The 19,720-nt window shown below is 39.6% G+C and overlaps 1 protein-coding gene across 2 annotated transcripts in view; it reads right to left on the bottom strand.

Moving 5' to 3' along the window:
* The window catches only part of ADCY9 (adenylate cyclase 9), a 100,347-nt gene that overhangs the window by 34,416 nt on the left and 46,211 nt on the right, over positions 1-19,720 (bottom strand). The window contains exons 2-5 of one of the 2 annotated variants that reach the window (XM_068908066.1): positions 17,534-17,706; positions 12,167-12,271; positions 7,366-7,586; positions 2,247-2,349 (exon numbers count right to left, since the gene is read on the bottom strand). In XM_068908066.1, coding sequence (XP_068764167.1) covers positions 2,247-2,349; positions 7,366-7,586; positions 12,167-12,271; positions 17,534-17,706 — 602 coding nt within the window. The remainder of the gene's footprint in view (positions 1-2,246; positions 2,350-7,365; positions 7,587-12,166; positions 12,272-17,533; positions 17,707-19,720) is intronic. The other variant, XM_009674661.2, reaches the window with a different exon arrangement.

Genomic DNA, 19,720 nt, shown 5'->3' with positions numbered 1-19,720 from the left:
GGAAAATGAACTTCTCTCTCATTTGCACCTCTCTGCAATCTAATACATTCAGCTAGCACCATTCCAGTACAAAACTACCTTTTAGTCTGAGCTGTAGCAGAATCCCTTTAGTCCACATAGACAGCTACATAAAATTGAATTAAGGAAAGCAGCACTGTATCCAAAAGTGACAGTGTTCAGGGTGCCTTAAGAGTGTTAAGTAGTGCCTTAAATTCCAAACAAGAACAGGCTAAGCCAGCTCTCAGGAAGGGCAGCTGCTGAAAGACAGTGATCACAAACCAAGTATGCAGCTGACATAATGTAATTATGGTGAATCCACTCATGTTGGAAGCTACTTTCAGCAACAATTTACTGCAAGACAATTAAACAAGTGTGTGTCTAGCACTGTTGAAGATTATTTCATTTTTTCGGTTTTGGATCAGCACGTTCTAATATTAAGGCTTAACAGGCTTCCCCCAAATAGTGCAGTTACAATTACAAAGTGAAGATTTCCATTTCCAGGTAGGTTTTCATAATGCAGCCAGGCCAGCTTACCACCTTAACAGCTTACCACCACCAAAATGGACAGAAGTCATTCCCGCTCCTTTCTTCCATGAACTTCCTACATACCCACATTAATAGGTCAATCTACATATGCTTGAATACTACTAGTTTTCTTTCCGAACTTTCAGTTGGAAAGAATTTGATTTTCTGTTTTCTGTATAGTGTATGCAAATTGTGCAGGCAATTCTGTGTGTGTGTGCACACATATCAGACTCACATACATATATTACGGTATTAATTTCCAGCACTTTCTAAATAATGATTTCTAAAACAGTCAAAAAGTACTAAAACAACACTTGACTTGTTCTCTTATCGCATTCAGTTTAGGATATGAGCAGATGCAATACACTGCGGATATAATCTAATAAATGTGAATGAATCTCACAGGAAGTTTCTCCTGCTGTTGCTACACGAGGTTTATTCAGAGAGATACCACTGCTACAAAGTGCCGCAGGATTTTCTGCAGCATTCCAGAACACATTGAATGAATTAAACTGCAACACAGCTATCCTCACCTTTGTTAAAAAAAAAAAAAAAGAATTAAGGTCTCACTTTTAAAAAGTGGAAAACAAGCAAAAAGGGGCCATTGCTAAGGACAACATGACAATGCTGGCTAGAACCATGACAGATATCCTCCCGGCCCTCAGATGTGCGGCAGGAAGAGGGAATCAACCCCTACATTTATCAGGGTGTGATTCTGCAAGATGGATGATCCGAACTGATAGTGCACCACCACTAAGAGGGAAGGTCCCTCTTCCCTCTCTGCTCCCAGTCACTTGTTTTGCACTGGCTCTGGCACTTGTCAAACTCTCTGCTGGTTCAACACTAAGAGAGCAGGAAAAAAAAAACACAAGGAAAAAATAGTCCCAAACAAAAAACAAAACAGATGAGTATTTTATCTAGGTTAGTAAAATGAACTGGGTCACTGCAGGGAACAGTCTGATAAGCACCAGAGCCATCAGGAGCAGGGAGGGGAGAGAGATTGCCCTCTTTTGGTAGCTACTTTTCAGCTACTTGTGGGAGCCTCAGTTCATACCGACACCTAATGTCACCATATGCAACTTACATCTTGCTAGTTCATGTCAAGCAGGCAGAAATATCAACTGACACGGAAAGTTCATAACAGTTCACCAAAGTCCCCTCTCCTCAAGGAGATTCAGGATTTTTTATGATCAAATAATGCAGAACCCTAAAGGCACCAGTTAAGAAACTGGTGTTTCTTAACAACACTGCACACAGTGTTGTGAACTGTCTGTTCTGAATGCAGCACATATATGAAATTTTTGACATTCAAAGTTACCATTGTCAAAGCCAGGATACTTGATGAGGAGGCAAGTAGCATTTGATCCTTTACTTTTATCTTAGCCTAGCTCTCTGGCCTGCCTAGAGCGTTAAAACATAAACCTGAACATGGAGATAATGTAGGTGAAACGAGTAAAATTTGTTCTTGTGTATTGTGGTGGATTGCAAAAATGCGTTCCCAGCCCAAATACTGGACTGGACTCAGGACATTGGCGCGTGACAGGTTAACTGAAAGGAGGAGACTGTTTTCAGAGGCAATAGCACCAAGCAATAAATCATACTTGATATTTCCTGACCCTTGTCATCAACTGCAATGAAATGTGTTAAAAACAGTATGAGTACAAGTACAGATGGTTGCTTAGACAGATTACAGAAGGAAACCAACTTTAGGAGAATCATACCTCTTCCTGATAGCTCGTCCTGTAGGCCATCTCCAAATCCTGATCTAAGAAGTTCAGGCTCAGCTTGTTAATAGGTGGTTTAAAGAAGTAGTCTTTCATGAGGCTAGAGAAAAAAGACATACCAGTATCAGTTTATTCAGTTGCAGTTCTTTCAGAGCCCACTGTTCTGTGGCTTCTGCCTCCAGTGACACCAAAGCTTGGCTACCTTGGCTTTGAAGTTCCCGCAGCATGTCTTTGCTCTCAGTTACTGCGGTACTGATACCTTCCACGTACATCACTTGCTCAGTCAGAGGAAATACTTTACGAAAACATGATGGAGCAAACTTTTATTTTTTCAGGAAGACACTAGCAAATCCCTTCAGAAATTTAACAACTATAATCACAAATGACTACAGATAATTGTAGTATAAGCCAGTGAATAATAAAGGTTAACTGTTGCTACAGAGGCATGAACTTATGGCTCTCGGATATTTATGTCTTAGAACTCTATCATTCAAAACAAAGCTCAGGTTGATAAAGGTGACTTGTCAGAAAAAACATTGTCCATTTTAGAAAACAGCACTTTCTCGTTATTTCAAAGACACTAAAATAACTCAGTAACTCAGCTGAGACCATTTATTTAATGATCCAGGCTGCAGAAAAAAAAAAGAGTTCCTAGGGAAATGGATAGCTTAAATTTACTTCTGCAACAGAAAATGTGAAATCACCAGAATCATCACCAAAGGCACTGGCAAGTAATGAAACTAGCTTACTAGAACTAATGAACCAGGAGGCAGCATCTACCAGAGGGTGTTTGCACGCTCCTTCACCTTATTTTCTAGTGCCAAGTGCAGGAAAAACATAAAAGATGCCTCAGTCATTAAAACGTTGTTTCTATTTCCCACCCACCCTGAACAAAAACAGAACATTTTTTGAGTTTACATTAGTTGTAAGAGATTTATGAAAGAACACTTTTCTCATGTTGGCTCTAACACCTACGGTGCTGCTGTTCTGCAAACATTTTCTCTCTCCAGTAGGTGTCAAATAACTGAAAGAACTCAGCTTATACAGCACTGAATGCTTTGGGCACAATGGTCCCAGAGTAAGGTCATGCTTGCTTATGTAATTTATTTCTGAGATAGTCTGTCACCCTCTCTCCTACATAGTCCTAATCTGAGACTTGAGAATATCTGATGTTATGGGACTCCTTTCATTTTCTAGCAACTGATTCCACTTGTCATTTAGTAACTTTTGCTATTTTTAAGACTGATGTAGAATCTGAAATGTGGTAGCTTCTTTCCTATTCCCACCTTGAAAACTGTAGCACCTGAGCAACAATTTGATTCGATTATTCTGCTGTTATTAACACTAAGCAAAAGACACAGAAATGCACATGAGATCAAACCCAAGTAGAGGAAGGAGCTGAAAGATCCTACAGAAATAGCTTGTGCTTGCCTTGTTTTCTTCATGTTACTCTTTTTTTTTTTACTCCTGGCAAAGAAGTCTGTTAGAAGTCCAACCTCCCTGGCACAATATAGCAGAAGGGAGATATTTTCCCTTGAGATGCAAGACCAACCACACGTAACATTCCCAGATTGAAGCTCTAGAAGACAATCAAGGGACTTCAACCACGAGTATGGCATATTTATTTTATATCCTTCAAACGTTTCGGCCATGGCCAGTTCATAAAAAATACTACAGGATGCTCCAAAGGCATGACAAGACATCAACTCGAGTCCCCTTTCTTTCCTTCATTCTTCAGTGTCCTCCCTCCCTCCTCCAACAACGACATAGGAGTGACAACTGGCACAGAAGATTGTAAGAAAATTTCTAGTAACATCTTACAATATGAATTTTGTAAGTTTTTTTTTTTAGTGTGACTTTCTTCCTCCATGGAAGCTCATCGGAGTATGTTGATATTGTGCCAGAGTTGTGATGGTCTGTGAAGGGTGTAGGAAGAATAAACCCGACTGCCAGTGCCACAGGGAACAGAAGACATAAAAACTACCAAATTAGGGAGAAGGCAGCATTTCTGATGTCAACCAGCCACACTGTGCCAGCTCCGTTCCAGGTCAATAGTCATCTGTCTCAAAGATGAAGATCCCAGTTTAGTTGACTAAACACAGTCAAACACATAATCTGTTTCCCATGGGGCCCTGGGCCCCTATAGCACAAACAGTATCTCTGTTTTCCATGACTCAAGTAAGACTGGAAAGTGGGAGATGAAAGAAAAACATATTAAAAAAAAAAAGCAGTTAAACAGGAAACTGACCCAAGGGGGAAGGAAAAAAAAAAAAAAGGATAAAGGGTTATAAAGAAAGTAACTTCTAGGGAAAGGTTCATATTTCCCTGAGACTCTACTCCGCACTTCTGAAGAGACCTTTTGTAAGTACTGTCATGATTAGCACATGAGTACTTGTTTCTTAGACTTCAAAAGGTTTATAATTTTGGGGATAAATAATTCTTCTTGGAAACCAAAAACCCAAAAGAGAGAATCCTGTGAGGTCATCTTCAACGCGATTAACTTTTCCGTACTCTTATCACCTCTTGTACTACTAGTTTTCTTCTAAAACACACAACACATTACAATGAACAAAGCATGATATTTTTATATTGGCTGTAGTAAAGCCAGCTTCAAAGCTCCAACTGTGCAGTGTTTGCCAAATATATATTATCAAGTTCTAAGAAAAGGCAAACCTATGACTTCTATGAAAAGTATTCTGCATAATGTAATAATACAAAAATACCACACTAAGACTGACTTTATGTATTTATTTATTTTAATTAAAGAAAGCTGGAACTGTGCATGGTATCAACTCCTAGGCAAAATCTCAGCATGCAAAGAGCCCAAAGGCTGCTGGGGGAGTTCTCAGCCGCACACCTAAACTCCAGAAAGACGGTCAGAAATGAAAAACCTCACCAGTGCCCAGCCTTTTCTACCAGCGAGCCCCACACAGCTCCCTCACTCAGCGTACAGGCTTCGGAATTGTCCCTTGGATGTATTTAGCTCTTCCCCAACTGTACAGGAAGTCTGTGTGACTAGTGTCTACATCTAATCACCGTATCTGGGTTAGACGTTTTTTGTTAATGCAGTGCCTAATTTGCATGACAGATCAGAACACCAGCCTTGTGCAATACAGTGAAAATCACTGCCCAGTGCTAGGGGAAACTCCCAGCTCGCCACTGCTGAGTTTGCACTGACGTGAAATCAAATTTCCAATATTACTATTCAAAAGGAGCTTCACGTAAGATGATAAAGAAGCTTGGATTCCACCCCTCAACCCAAGAAAACTCATATTCCGTTTCTGAACATCTTCACCAGGCACCAGATTAATTGAGATCAACAGCATATATGTTTTATAGTAGGGGCTTGAGAATATTTTTTAAATGACTTATTACATACAACTTAGCATTAACAAATGTTTAAAAGGATTAATGTAAAATGGTGGGCTTAATCCCTTTTGCATAGGCCTAATTAATCAGGAGATTATTTTTGGAAAGTTATGTTTACATGAACTGAACTCAGCAGAGAAGTTTCCCTGGCAACAAGAAATGGCCCACTTAATATGGTAATGATGATATTTAATTGAGGGGAAAAAAAAAAACCTTAGGCTTTGACTGATGTCAGATCAGAGTCTTACTTTTTCCTTTTTCCGAATCAGAAAGAATTATCCATTTTGTAAATGGAGAAGGAAAATTCCAAGCCCTTGAAGCTACAAGACCTTCAGCTAAGCATCTCCAGCAGACCAATGGCATAAATTGGCATAACTACTTCTGATAGCTTAAAATTTGCAGTATGCTGGTTATATTAAAAAAAAAAAATTCAAAATTTTGTTCTTCCTGATTTCTGCAAACATTTTGACTTTCACAATAATATTTGAAAATATCAACTGAACACCTATTCTCAGATGTTCATGACAGAAATGACAAATGATAAAAGAACCCAGGAACCTAGAATTTTTACTAAAGGTGGCCAAAGGAAAAATGTAATCTAAAAAGAACTAGAGGAGAAGAAACTGGATATTCAGAAACAATTATATCTACTGATTTTTCATTACGGCTAAGATGCACATATATACAATGAAAACAAAACAAACAGAAGTTTGAAAAGACAGAAAGTTAGCAAAAGTTAGATAGGTAATAATGATGAAAAAGAATAAAATAAGTAATATGTTACAAAAAACACAATGTCCTCTCTTTCACTTCTTCCTGCTTTGGTCATGTTTTCAATTAAGAAGATGCTGTCCCTCTTCCAAACAGCCTAGAGTACATATGATCACACAGTTTCAAGGATATTTAAATAAAATGCACCTAATCTGAGTGGAAGCAGTTCTGTTATTGAATCAAAAATAGGATTAGCCATAAATAATAACAAACTCAAGTTATCTGTTTATCTGATCCAGTTAAATCACTGCCATAATAAGGGAGATATGACTGCGTGCTTACAACTGAACTTTAGAGAACATATTTTCCTCTGCCCAAAAGAAGGGGGTTTTTTGTTTGTTTGTTTGAAATGGAGAGGCCAATTTTACAAAATGCTGTAAGTAGCTAATAGGTACATGGGAATTCACTCCTATTAATTCTGCAATTCTCCTATTAATCCAAGCAAATATGATTTCTATGCATTAGTAAATCACCTGATGTCACCAGATGTTGTTGTTCTGGTATACAAAAATGTGAATTTTTGTGGCTCAAATTTTATGTTGCACTGCTAACTGCAGATATACATATACGCGCTGCACCTATTTATGTATATACTCCCTACATATATACACACACACACACACACATGCAGTAGGAGGAATTCTGAATGTAAAGACAAAAGGTCAACTTCACGATGAGTCATTTAAGGGGTGTTTTTCCTTTTATAACAGTCAAATGAAGAATGATTGTTCATCAAGGAAAAAATGATGAAAAAAACTGGCTTTACATATTCCTGAGCAGAGTGTTTTTGATGTCAAGTTCCTACTGTAGTTTCCAGACTGAACACAGACCAAGATTAGAAAACATACAACGTGTTACAACATCTCAACAATAATAGACAAAAAGCGCATAAATGAGGATTAAAGATACACAACCACTGTCATTACCTTCTCTTCTTTTGTAGGATTTTTACGTTATGCAACCTGCACTTTCTTACCTGTCTTCTTTAATCACATCCACAAAGTGAGCATCTGTCTTTTCTCTGATGTTTTTGAACCTCAAAGGAAGGAGAGCGGATTGATCCAGACTCACTCCCATCCATCTTCCTTTCTCTTGCAACATTTCATAAAGCGAGGTCTGACTATTGCTCAGTTTTTCTTCCTGTGGAGGACTCAAAAGTCCATTCTGAGTCTTTGGGTTATGCCCTCCTGGAGCCTGCTTGACAGAAAGCAAAACATACACAGGAAACATTAAACGGTTGGAAAAGCGACAGAAGAGATTTAATGGAACAAAAGTTGAAACAAGTTCTACCCTCACAGCATATACCATCACACTGAACTTTCACCTGACCATCTCACAAACATAACTCTACCTGCTTTGAAATCATTCACACTTTCTCCTATAAAATGTAAGCTATTTAGCTGTTGTCTTTTTGCCCTTTATGTTGCAAATTTCAAGGCACCAGAAAACAAAATAATTTTTCCACACACGAAACCACGACCAAACACAAGCCCAAATTTCACGTATTCCTCTTCCAAGCCAGGATGAAAGCTTTTTTAATACCTGCTTACACTGTGCTATCTTTCCACAGGTCACGAGCCAACTTATTCTGCCAGCCTTGCTGGTCCTTCCCCCGACCGCTTTAGAGTCTTGCTGCCCTCCCAAACTTCGTCCTTTACAGGCTACATTGAAACAGCCCCTTTATATGTCTCATTATCCTATACAAAATTATCCTGCAGCTGAAAACACATCTTTTCTTCCCTGACTTAAAAAATACCTTTTCCTTCTGGTTTTCTTCTATAATTGTATTAACATTGTATTTTTGATACTAGCTTGCAATACAGTTTAAGTGCACAGGATTGCCAATTCTGCCTTGATTGATTTGAGAACACAAATAAATTCCAACCAAAAACTTTTCTATTTTCATAGAACCTGAAGCTCCTCCCTTTACACTTTGTTTGATCAAGACTAATACGCATTTAAGCAAGTCAAGAAATTAAGACAACTAAATATGGTTAGACTGAAAGGGAGCTGCAGGTAGTCAGGATCATTTTATATTTTTCAAAGGCAAGCATACATCAAACTTGGCATATCTGATTGCTCACCGCCTCCCTCCAGTCTTGTAATTTATCATGTATCATTTATCCTCATCCTGAAACGCACTCATGACAGAAGTTTCTCCATTTCTGCCTCTGCAGCAGCCAGCAGAGCAGTGACTAGCTTCTCCATAAGACTATTACTGGATGCTACATTAGTGACCATAAATTGAGACCATAAATATCATCACCACCCAAATCATGCACTGAATTATGTCATTCAGATTGCAGTATCAGCCTGAAGTTAAGAAATATCTGATCTCTGACTGCCCATGCAAATTTAATTCAAACTCCTTTTGCATTTATTTTGTAAAACAAATGAGGCACCCAAATACAGCCAGGTATAATTAAAGGTGAACAGGCAACTGTTTACATATTATTCTCTATTTTCTGAAAGGAAGATGCTGCAAAAAGCCTCTCAACAACATTCCTTTAACATAAGCATTCTTTATATCTATTCTTCTAGTAGAAAAAAAACCCCGTGTATTTCGTGCAAATTAAACACTTTCATCTATCACTTGTCTCATAAGTAACACTGAAGATGTAAGACTAAGGGAGCAGCAGGAGACTGTTACGTTGAGTAGGGAAGAGTCAGAAAGTGCTTGGGCTTGGTTCCTTCTCACTGTCATGATCTCAAGAGCTGAAGGAAGCCCTGCTCTGTATCATATGTTATAACAAGGTATACTGGAATGGATTGTTGAAGCTGCAGGAAAAGGGGGAGGGAGTTGATCTATGCTTCCCTTTCCTCCAGCACAGGAGAAACGCAGGATTCCCACCCTGGGGGCTGCCCAGATAGAAGCGAGAACCTGGAGGGCCATGTGTTGGAGCAAGGAGGAGAAAGGATTCCAAGTCTAAACCCTACCACCACTCAGGACATTTGTTTTGGCAGCTTGCAGGTGTTCATAATACAGTGACAGCAGCTGACGAAGTGTAATAGTCAAGTTTAGTAGTTGTGCTGGGGCGCAGCCAATATTTTACTAAAGAACATAAGCAACAGAAGAGAGAGGTGATTTAGCACTGCATATCTCAGCAAAAGCAGACCAGAACTCTTGGCCTGGAGAGGTGCTGCTGTATGATAAAGGGATGTTCTCCTTGTAAGCCAGAGGCACGAGAACTTTGCAAATAAAAGGCCACCAGAATCTCTTCTAAGGGAAAAGATTCAGCAACTTAAGAACAGGTCCTCCTGTAACTATAACAGATTACCTAGGTTATCCAAAGAGAACATTCCTAAGGAGCACGTGACATACTGCAGCACTAGAGTAACATCTTTCGTTTTGAGATGAGGAGTAATAACAGACAAACCAAAGAGAACCGTCAAACAAGTTGATAGTATTGAAGGTTCTTCTTTTCTTTTTTCTTTTCTTTTTCTCTAATTTATGCTAAAGATTATGTTTGCTTTGGGCACGTCCCAGAACAACTTGAGGCCTAGGAAAATGAGGGTCATGGTTATCCTTATTATTCTTTCTTTTGGAAAGAATTTTCCTCTTTTTCCTCACCCCTGCAGCAGATGTCGTTACTTGAAAAGCAGTAAACGACAGACTACAAACTTTTTTTTTTTTGTACGAACAGCTCAAATATAAGATATGCACTTTTATGTACTGTTTGCTTTCCCTGTCTGATCTTTGAGTTCATCTGAAGAATGCAGTGAAATCTTCTGCTCTTTTAGAGAAGGTCAGCATGGACTTCTCTTGGCCTTTTCTCTTTAGCTCTTTGGCAAAAGCTCAAATCCCTAAGAAAATTCTTCCCTTCAGTCAGCTCAAGGTTTTCCTGTGCTGTCTCCACTCTGTTAATCTTAACAGGAGAGGATTAGAATTTGAAACTGCTTGTGTGTCAAGAGAAAATCCCTATTTAATAAATGCCATTAGCCCCAATGTTACTAGGGTTTCTGATGGCAACAGGCTGTACAGTTCTTCTGAGCTCTCAGATTCAATGCTCCACGTGACAACTTCCTCTCGCAAGGAGACAGGAAGATAGGACGCAAGGAAGGACTAAGGAAGGGGTTAATATAGTTTAGGGAGATGAGAGAGGCAGACAGGCAGAGAGACAGAGAACCTGAATGCTGCAAGGCTGACATCAAGTGCAGTGATGTGGCATGGGAAAAAAAAACAACTGTAGAGAGGTGTAAAACAAGCTTATGACTCTTCTTCCTAAGAAATCTGAGACTGCAAAGAAGATTTGGAAATCAAATGGCACAGCAACTTCTGTGCATGCAGCTCATTTAAGCTTTCATTTAAACTGGCATCTCAGATTTACTGGAGAGGCATGTAACCGGTCCAATTTTTGACTAGTAATAAATAAAACAGAATAAATGAGGGACATCTGACTTGGTCTCCAGGAGCATGTTTCTTCCAGTGAAATTACTGACATTTTATTCAGCACTGTAGAGATCTCTTCTCGGCAAGGTTAAATGACTTGATGATTAAAGCACACAAAGCTAATATAGCTGCAGTGAAAAGAAATTTGAAGACAAATTCTGATGAAGACAATATATGGCACTAGGCAGTTGGTACTTGAACAAACTTCAGTTTGCCGTTTGCTTCTGTAGATCCCTGGCATTTAGGCAGAAGCAGACTGGATAAGAAGCAACTTGTTGCATACCATTTGGCAGTCTGGGAAGATCTCCCACAATGTTTTTCGTCTTAAAGATCTGATGCTTTTCTGAGACCAGTACCTGCTGGCCACTCTGCTCTAAAATCCTGAGAGTTGAAGAGATTATTATTTTCCTTACATTATTTCCTAGGAAGCCTGGCACAGAATACAGCCTACTGTCCTATGTACCGTTTCAACACACTACCATAAGGCTGCCTCTAACTCTGAGTTTACAACTTAAGGATAAGTGATGACAGGTCAGATACAGAAACACAGATTAATGTAACAGCTCGCCAGGCAAGCGTTTGGACAGCACTACGTGCAAGGAGAGGTTTAAAGACAGATTTGAAGGGATGGGATGGCTAGCTCTGAGCATGTTCATAAAGCAATCCTCCTTGATGAGGGGAGGCATTAAACCTATTTGAAAATACAACAATCAGGTGATGAAAATTGGCATCCAGTCTGCATTTAGGTGGGAGCCTAATTTTCAGGAAAGAGTAAGAGGCAAAAGGCAGAGCAGAAAGGCTATGAAGGGCTATGAACAAGACGACAAATAGGTAATGTCTGGTACTGCAGGGGAAGCAGGTGGCTTCTCTAAGAATATCTAAGCAACTGGCAAGAAAAACAATCTCTGTGGCAGCATGCTGAATATGTAAGACTGTATTTGTCAGCGAGAAAAGGATGTGAAATAACTTAGATGCTGAGAATTTCAGCCGTGCGGATGAGCAGGAACGGTTGTCCTTTAGAGCTCCTATGCAGAAGATAATGGCAAGATATAGGCATAACCTGCAGCTAGGTGACACACAGTCTACTGGTATAAGTCATGGAGAGTGATAGAGCTGTTTCTGCCTCTTTCTTTGGGTAGTGTTGGCATAATTTAGAGAGCCCAAAATTTAGGTCCTTCTTGGCATCAAACTGGGCTGAGAAAATTACTAGTCATTTGGAAAATTTGGATTGCCTCAACTGAAGTTGACAACACAAAAATTCAAAATCTAAACTGGCTCTGCTGCTTAAGAGGTTAAACAAAGGAATAGCAACACAATGCAAAAATAAGAAAGGTAACTGAAGTAGAGGAATGAGGGAAAAAAAGCAAAGTGATGAAGTCTAAATTACCTTGGTACTGTTTTTATGCTCATCCTGACAACCATTCTGGATAGCTCCTTCTTCTACGCTGACATCGCAGTGGGGAGCAAGGGTGGTACTACATGAAGGACAAGGCTGCAATGAGACAAAAAATGTTTAGCCAGGAACATTCTGGCATCACCATAATATTATGCAATCCATATTTTGGTCCACTTGTATATTTGCTGCATGGTTAAACTAGAAACAATAATACAGAATGGGAAACCTGGAGCAAAAATTGAACAAAATCTGCCATTTCAAAACCAAATCACACATTTTCTGTTTCCTAAAGCTAAATCTAACCCAGGAAAGCTTTACAAGTATAAGATCACAGATATACCATAATCACTATATACTGGTAAACAAAGAAGAATGAAATGACCTTTAGTGAGAGAAGTGCAATTTTTTTTTTTTATTTAAAAACCTGTCTGCCAAAGGATCTAAATGACATTATGACCAGCTAAGTGAAGACTTAGCCCAAAACGCAGCAAAATTCAAAAACACAAAAAACAGCATGATGCACTGTTAATGGCATAGAGAAATGGAAAGCAACAATTCCAAAACTAATACACGGAAATATTTTTTCATACAGCTTCATAAGATGATGGAGCAGAGCTCAGGCTATGGAACGTTGTTGAGGCCAAACACTGAGCAAATGTCATAGGAAACACGGAAACAAAAACACGGGGAGTTGTAATAGTTGCAGGTAACATTTTGGAAGCAATCTCAAACATCATGCTTCAGTTTTTAAAATAATCTAATTCCTCAGAGTTAAGATGTGCTCTTTCTAAGGGGAATTAATCCCATATCTGTATCTTGGAAAGTTCTTTGAACTTTTCTCTAGTATTGGCCATTTAGAGACTGGATACTGCATTAGGTGGACGCTGTATCTGATACCTATTGGCAATTCCTATGCTCATAAGATGGTTTACTGTTACCAGGCTTGTCAAAAGGTTATTAACGAGTACAGACACACCAGTCATCGGGAAGAGCATGCTAAATTTAGCTAGACACACTAGACTAAATGATGGTTTAGGGAGCTCACTGAACATCTTGATAAAGTTTCCAACAAGCAGCTTGAGTCTTGCATGCACCTTTCATCCCAAACTCAACATCCCATGCCCATTTTATCTGTTTATTTTGGACTCAGGAGGGACTGTTCCTCTAGAGTGTCTCTCTCTTCTAGACCAAAACCAAGACATTTCTCCCTTCAGATGCACTCCTTGTTTCAAAGATCAGTGTATAACTCTTTTTGAGGATTGACTTTTCACCCAAAGCATCCTCCCTTCTCTGGTGTCACATCCAAATTCAAAAATAGAACATAGCAAACGGTATGGCATTTCTTCTGGTCCACTCTTCCAATGACTGTTGATCCACCTAATCATCCAATACGGTCCCTAAAACTCTTTCATGGAGATTCTGGGCCTTCTTAGGCAGCAAACCGTCATGTGCGTTGCTCCTCAGAAACACAGTCTGGGCTGGGGTACTGAAATTATCTACAAGTTTTGTAATGCGAAAACAGATGAACACATAAGAAGAAAGTATGCAATCAGGTCTTAAAAGATGTTGGTTAAAAAATGTCTAGGAATAAATGTCACGAATGCCTTGATCACTTTACATAAGGCAGTATCAGATGGCTTTAAAAATGAACATGACAATGGACTAACAAGCCTTCTATGTTCCTAGAGCATTAGTTAGTAGCTTTAACCATGGCAGAAGTCAGTTAATTGTGATAATAAAGCACAAATACCTCTAACATCAAAAATAAAGAAAGCGTTCCCTGTTTGATCTTGCTAACAAACCAGCAAGATCATTTCAAATACTTAGCTCTTGGGGTTAAATCAGATGACAAAAATCTTAGAAAAGAAGCCTGACCGTTTGAAGAGAGACAGCAGTTTATCTGACTTATCTCTGTGTGTGCAAGTCAACATCATTAACTTCATTCTGTACTGTAGGCGCTTACATAAGCTCAATGTGTATGTGGCCCAATCACAATGAATAATACATTAATGCACTTTCAGCAAACACCAAGTCAAGCAAAATTACTTTCTGTTTTCATCTAAGAGATGATTAGAACATTTTTACAGCAGCTTACGATTCCAAGTCAAGTAAGGGATTTTATAAAATATAATAGGGAAAGTAAATAGACACCAAAACCAGGTAAGTAGCTTACAGTGCTTTCATTCAAGAATCAGCTGCTACTACAGGTTTACTTCTATTTTTAGCATCTTTCTTCACCATTTTATCATGTACAAACTTTATGACTTGAAATATTTTGTTGATATTTATACTTCAGTGATATTTTGCAATTAACTACTAATATCGTCAAGGAGAGGATGAGAAAGTTCCTTTTATGAATCACTTACTGTCACATTCACCTCCCCGACCTTCCTTAAGAGACCTTGTCCGCTAGAACATCCATTCAAGATCAAAATACTGAAGTAATCTTTTTCCCTCAGTATGGTTACTTATTCCCTTAAAAACAAGAATATTTCAAACTGCCTATAGTTTTGCACCTCCTAGTTAGTCTTCTTTGCAGAGTTGGAGTCATCACCTCCCACACTGATACTGTTTACAGCTTTGTATTTAAAACAGTTGGCATATAAGTCATGATTCTTTTGCAAACTGTATCTCTAGACCCTACCAGCAAACTGAAGGCTTAAAAAAAAAAAGTAAAAAGAAGCCCACTCCTTTAAAAAAAAAAAAAAAACATACCAAATTGGGCATGAACTGTGATTAAATCATAAAGTTGTTCCTTGTCGTTTGTTTGTTTGTTTTTTAATGCTCTAAGATCTGCTCTAGCACGGCTGGCAAAGTAAACATTCCTTGAAAGACTGACCCAGCCTTCTCAGTCCACAACCGCTTCAGCGACAGACTGTCCAGGCAGAGAGAAGGCTGGTGCAGGTCCGTACTTGAAAACCTGCTGTGGAGTTTGCAATATCTGCAACTAGCAATGCTTTGAGAAGCAAGTACCGTTTGAATTGCAAACATGCTCCAACTACAGTCATAGAGCATGTTTCTAAAATACATGCTCAGCACTCACATGAATTGCATCATCATTATGCTATACCCATTCTGAAACATTTTGGTCACGCATTGTATGGATCCTTATCAGACAGCACGGAAAGCTAAGTTTGAGGGTCATTCAAGAGTCACTTCAGCATCCCTGCGTTTCAGGCAAGTCAGGCAGCACTATTTTCTTAAGTGTTGTCAGACTGCTTGGGAAATCACTGCCAAGACCTGCAGTGCTCATGGTGATGAATAAAAAAAGGTACCCACAAGCATGAATTTAGGACAAAGGCAGACAGGGTATCCAAGAAGGCTGAAACTGAGCAGCCACTTGGCCTAGATGTTTTTCTGAAGAAGCTTCCCTTCTTGAATTGCCAATTTTAGCTTCTCCTTCATTTATCTGGATAGCCATGTTTGCACTTTTGCACTCTGCAGACCAGCTTTCAGTGTTTAAACAGTAATTAGCACCTGGTCAAGACAGTTCCAGAGTAAAAAAACATACGAAGGGGACCAGGCAGTCAACAAAACAATGTGAGCCAGCAGCACGTCTCGAGGTTGCATACTACTTGTTTTGGAATAGTGACACAACTGTGTCAACCCTTCTGCAGCGCAAGTCATCTTGTGTTTTAGAAAACACATAATGAAAGGCCAGATGATCCTCAACAGCAGATTATATTTTGGACTCAGGTCATTTTAACAATGAGTACCTCAAGTTAATACATAATACGTTTTAGCAAACCTTAAGAGCAGCCAGGTCAGTACTATACTTCACTGTGGTTTCACTGCCCCCCAGTTAAAGCTTCACTTTACTGTCTGACATTAACAGGGCATACTTACTTCCTCTCACAGCAGCAACTTCAGTTTTATTGCTTTGTTTAATCCCCCCCCCCCCGCCCTTGCCCCCTGCTTCACTCACTGGCAGCTCAGTAATTCTGCTCCACTTGCTACTTTCTTCTTCCTTCACCACTCGAAGCAGATCAGTTTATTACTCACTACTGTCACAGCATCCCTTGAAAACAACAACAGCACAATGCTGTGGAGCTCGATGGTACTCAGGCTCCCGTTTTCCTTACCTGACACCGGAATTATGCTACACTAACAGTATGTCTGTGCCACTCAGAGCAGTGCCATGAGGATACCTACAGCCATACCGAATGAGCCACAAGCAGAGCAAGATGCCTGTGCGAAAACAACCCGCTCCTCAGCTGCTTGCTCAAAGTCAGCTTCAGTACCTCTCCTTAGCCATACAGTTGGCTTGCTGTTTAAAGAGCTGTCTTAGCCGTAAGTCTGGATCAGCCTTCTGGCTGACCTCACTGGTGATCAAGTGTTTTCAGTCCAAAATTACAACCAAGCACAGACACAGGGTAGAGGTGCCTCAGCCATCTCTCCTAATCCAGACAACATGCATACAAGCAGCAAAGACATTCAACCATCGACTCTGTCAGCTAAATATCAAATCTTTGTTGAAGAGACCCTCTCAGGACTAAATACACTGGGCTTCGTACCACTCAAGTCTAATAACAGTGGTGTTCAGATAGCCATTTCATTCCTGTAGTTGTGACCGTTAGTGCCCAGCTCAGCCAACCCAAGAGGAGGAACTCTTTACCCAAAGGAAAAGAAAGAACAGTCATCTGTTGTTTGGGAAATCTATTCTGCCCTGGAAGACTGAGAGTAACAGCAAAGCATCAAAGGAATACACATTGTTTCACAGATTTACTTGTCAAGAGTTCTTGTGAGAAGTGTGAACGCAACAAAACGTTATCACTTCTCTAAGTTGAATCCATACAAATCATTGCCCTCAGGTCTAGATATAGGTTTCTAGAGCAAGCAGATAAAACACAACCTAATGCCTACCAGAGCATTTTCTCCTACCACACGAACAACCCTGTTATCTTCTTTTTTGGGGGGGAAGGGGAGCAGGGGAGAGAGTTACTGATATCTACTACAAATTCATATGAGAAGGTTCACATGGACGTGCCATGCATGATGGGGAAAAGCAGAGGCAGAACACAGCAAATGGAGAAAGTCACAGAAGTTACAGCTGCATGAGGCACTGAATCCTTTTTTCTTCCTCTCATAAAATTGAGACCATTGGTAAAGAAGCTTTGACTTCTCAGTCCTAAAATACAAATATTAAGAAAATTCTCTATTTGTTCACATTACTTCAGAGATTTCTTGTCAAGCATTTTGCTTTGTATTTTTTTTTCCTCCTTCAAACCAGGTTTTGTCACAAAAAAATATACATATACAAAGCAATGAATAAGCAAATCGTAAGGTTCTCCCATCCACACGTCTCTCACTTGATACAGTTTTAGATCCACGCCGCTTGACTTTGAAACAAGAACTAACCTTAGGTTTTTCTGCATGTTTGAGGGTCTTTGTCAAATCACCAATGTTCTCAGCTGATGAGGCTCCCTGGATCTTGGCTGCATCTCCCGACTCCAAGCCAGGAAGCAATGCTGGTGAGCAGCTGCAGTGAGGGTCCTTCACTTTCTGACCAGATATCAGGTACGTCTTTAAACCTACAGATAAGAAATGAAGAGTCAAAATGGCAGAATGACAAAAATAACACTCCTTTTGACTTCTCAGATATGAAATATGGTAGCTATCAAAAAATGCATATTTTCATACTATTTGACTATCATGGATCAGGAACACAGCACAAAAATCCCAGATGCTAGTTGGGAACAACCATCAGGAATATAAAGATACTGTGTGTAACGTGGTGGGAATCAGAATTGCCAACATCTGCTGTTCCAGATACAAGAGACTGTTCTAGCACATAGCAACAGCCATGACTGACGTGCACTTTCTTTATTCCATTTTCACTCATATACTTTTGAAAAAAAAGCTAAGACCTAAAGCATTCACCTCAAAACTGTAATCGGAGCTCTGACATTAACTCTTTACTTTTGGCACAGTATTTACAGCCTGCTTATCACAGCCTGGTTTTCAGGGATATCTATATTGATACGCCAGTTCTGAAAATCTGTATGTATTCCTCCAGTAATAATCTCCATTTCTCACAGAAATGTGGTGAAGATTAATTGATGCTGGTAGCACACTGAAAAAGGAAATGGAGTGTAAGTGTTAGAAATTCTGACGGGTTTTCATCGTTAAGGGAGACTTCACATTTTTAAAGAACAAAATCAATCTCTCTCACACATACACCCACACACACACTCTCTGCAACTGTTGTATGAACTGAAGCATAATTGGAAATCAGATCCAATATCAAAGGCCAGGCTGGTGAATACTGTGTTGTATCAAACCCATCAGTATGAAAAACCCGTTCAAAAAAATAAGGATCCGAATTCTGTTTGGAATATCGCTTTACTTCCAGAGAAATGTGTTATGATATTCTGGGTCGTGGTCTAGGCACAAAGACTGAGAAGGAAGTAGTTATCCCACTTACTCTTGAATTCAAGTGAGTTAATTTTATTGCCATCGTAGGGGAAATCTCTCACCTAGCAGGGAAGGGCACTAATCGCGCCCCTAAAAGCACCGAGGGCATCACCTCTTAGACCTGGAATGTGTTTGTTATTTTGTAGCATTAAAGTTTGCTGCCCTACGTGATTCCGCAACCCAATTCTCCCTGCCTTGTTTGGAAAGACAGAATCTCACGTGATCTCTTGCTGATTTTGTACTTGGGTTGGCAAACCATCGCTTTCTTTTCTTGTTTTTTGGGGGTTTTTTGGTCAAGATACTTGTCAGCAAGTCGTATTGAGACACTGACTATCACGATGATCAACTGCATTCACTCGCCCCCATCCATAGGATGGAAGCTGGAACTAAATCTATCAAGGCCTGCTCCGGTCCAGTCTGTGGAAGACAGCGGTCTTCCGTTCCAGTAACGGCTGTCATTACGATAAGGTCATTCCCTTATAACTTTATCCAGAGATAAAAAGTCATATTCTATAAACACTTTTTGTCTGTAATATGTAATGCAGACAACGCTCTGTCTGTAACCTTTCCAATAAAAATAATAGATCTAGGAATAGCAGTTTTTCAGTTTCTCTGTTTATGCCACTAGTGACTGAAATTCCTCCGCGCTGCTACAATCCGTACCGAGAGGCGCATCCATACGGCCACTTCAAGTTCAGGCTCCCCGGCTGCTAGGAAAGCTACTGCGTTCTTCAGCTTGTTCCAATTCTGGGGCATTAGCTCACTTACTTGAGATGTTATACTATAGCCAATCTTCATTTTCATACCAGTTGTAGTAGCGCTTGGACTTTACTCTGGCACTGGTGTTTCATAAAATCCTGAGCTGCTGTTGGCTTCCAGATGTGGAACTGTCTCTTATAAAACTTATATTCATGGGGGCTGCAATTTAAGGAATTCACCACAATCAGCTTACAATTATATGTTTGCTCTGGTGAAATCTAGAGCATTAAGCTTACTACTGCCTATTTTTAAAAGCTACCTCAAAGCAACCAGATTATTTTCCCACTGCTACTATTATATTTTTTTAAAGGGGAAAAAAATTTTTGTTTGTTTTCTGTATTTTTAAAGAGGCATTTTTTAAATGCTTTTATT

This window comes from Struthio camelus, chromosome 15 (assembly GCF_040807025.1).
Source record: "Struthio camelus isolate bStrCam1 chromosome 15, bStrCam1.hap1, whole genome shotgun sequence".
Taxonomy (NCBI): Eukaryota; Metazoa; Chordata; class Aves; order Struthioniformes; family Struthionidae; genus Struthio; species Struthio camelus.
The sequence above is the reverse complement of the archived record's forward strand: the minus strand, read 5'-3'. Positions and strand labels throughout refer to the sequence as shown.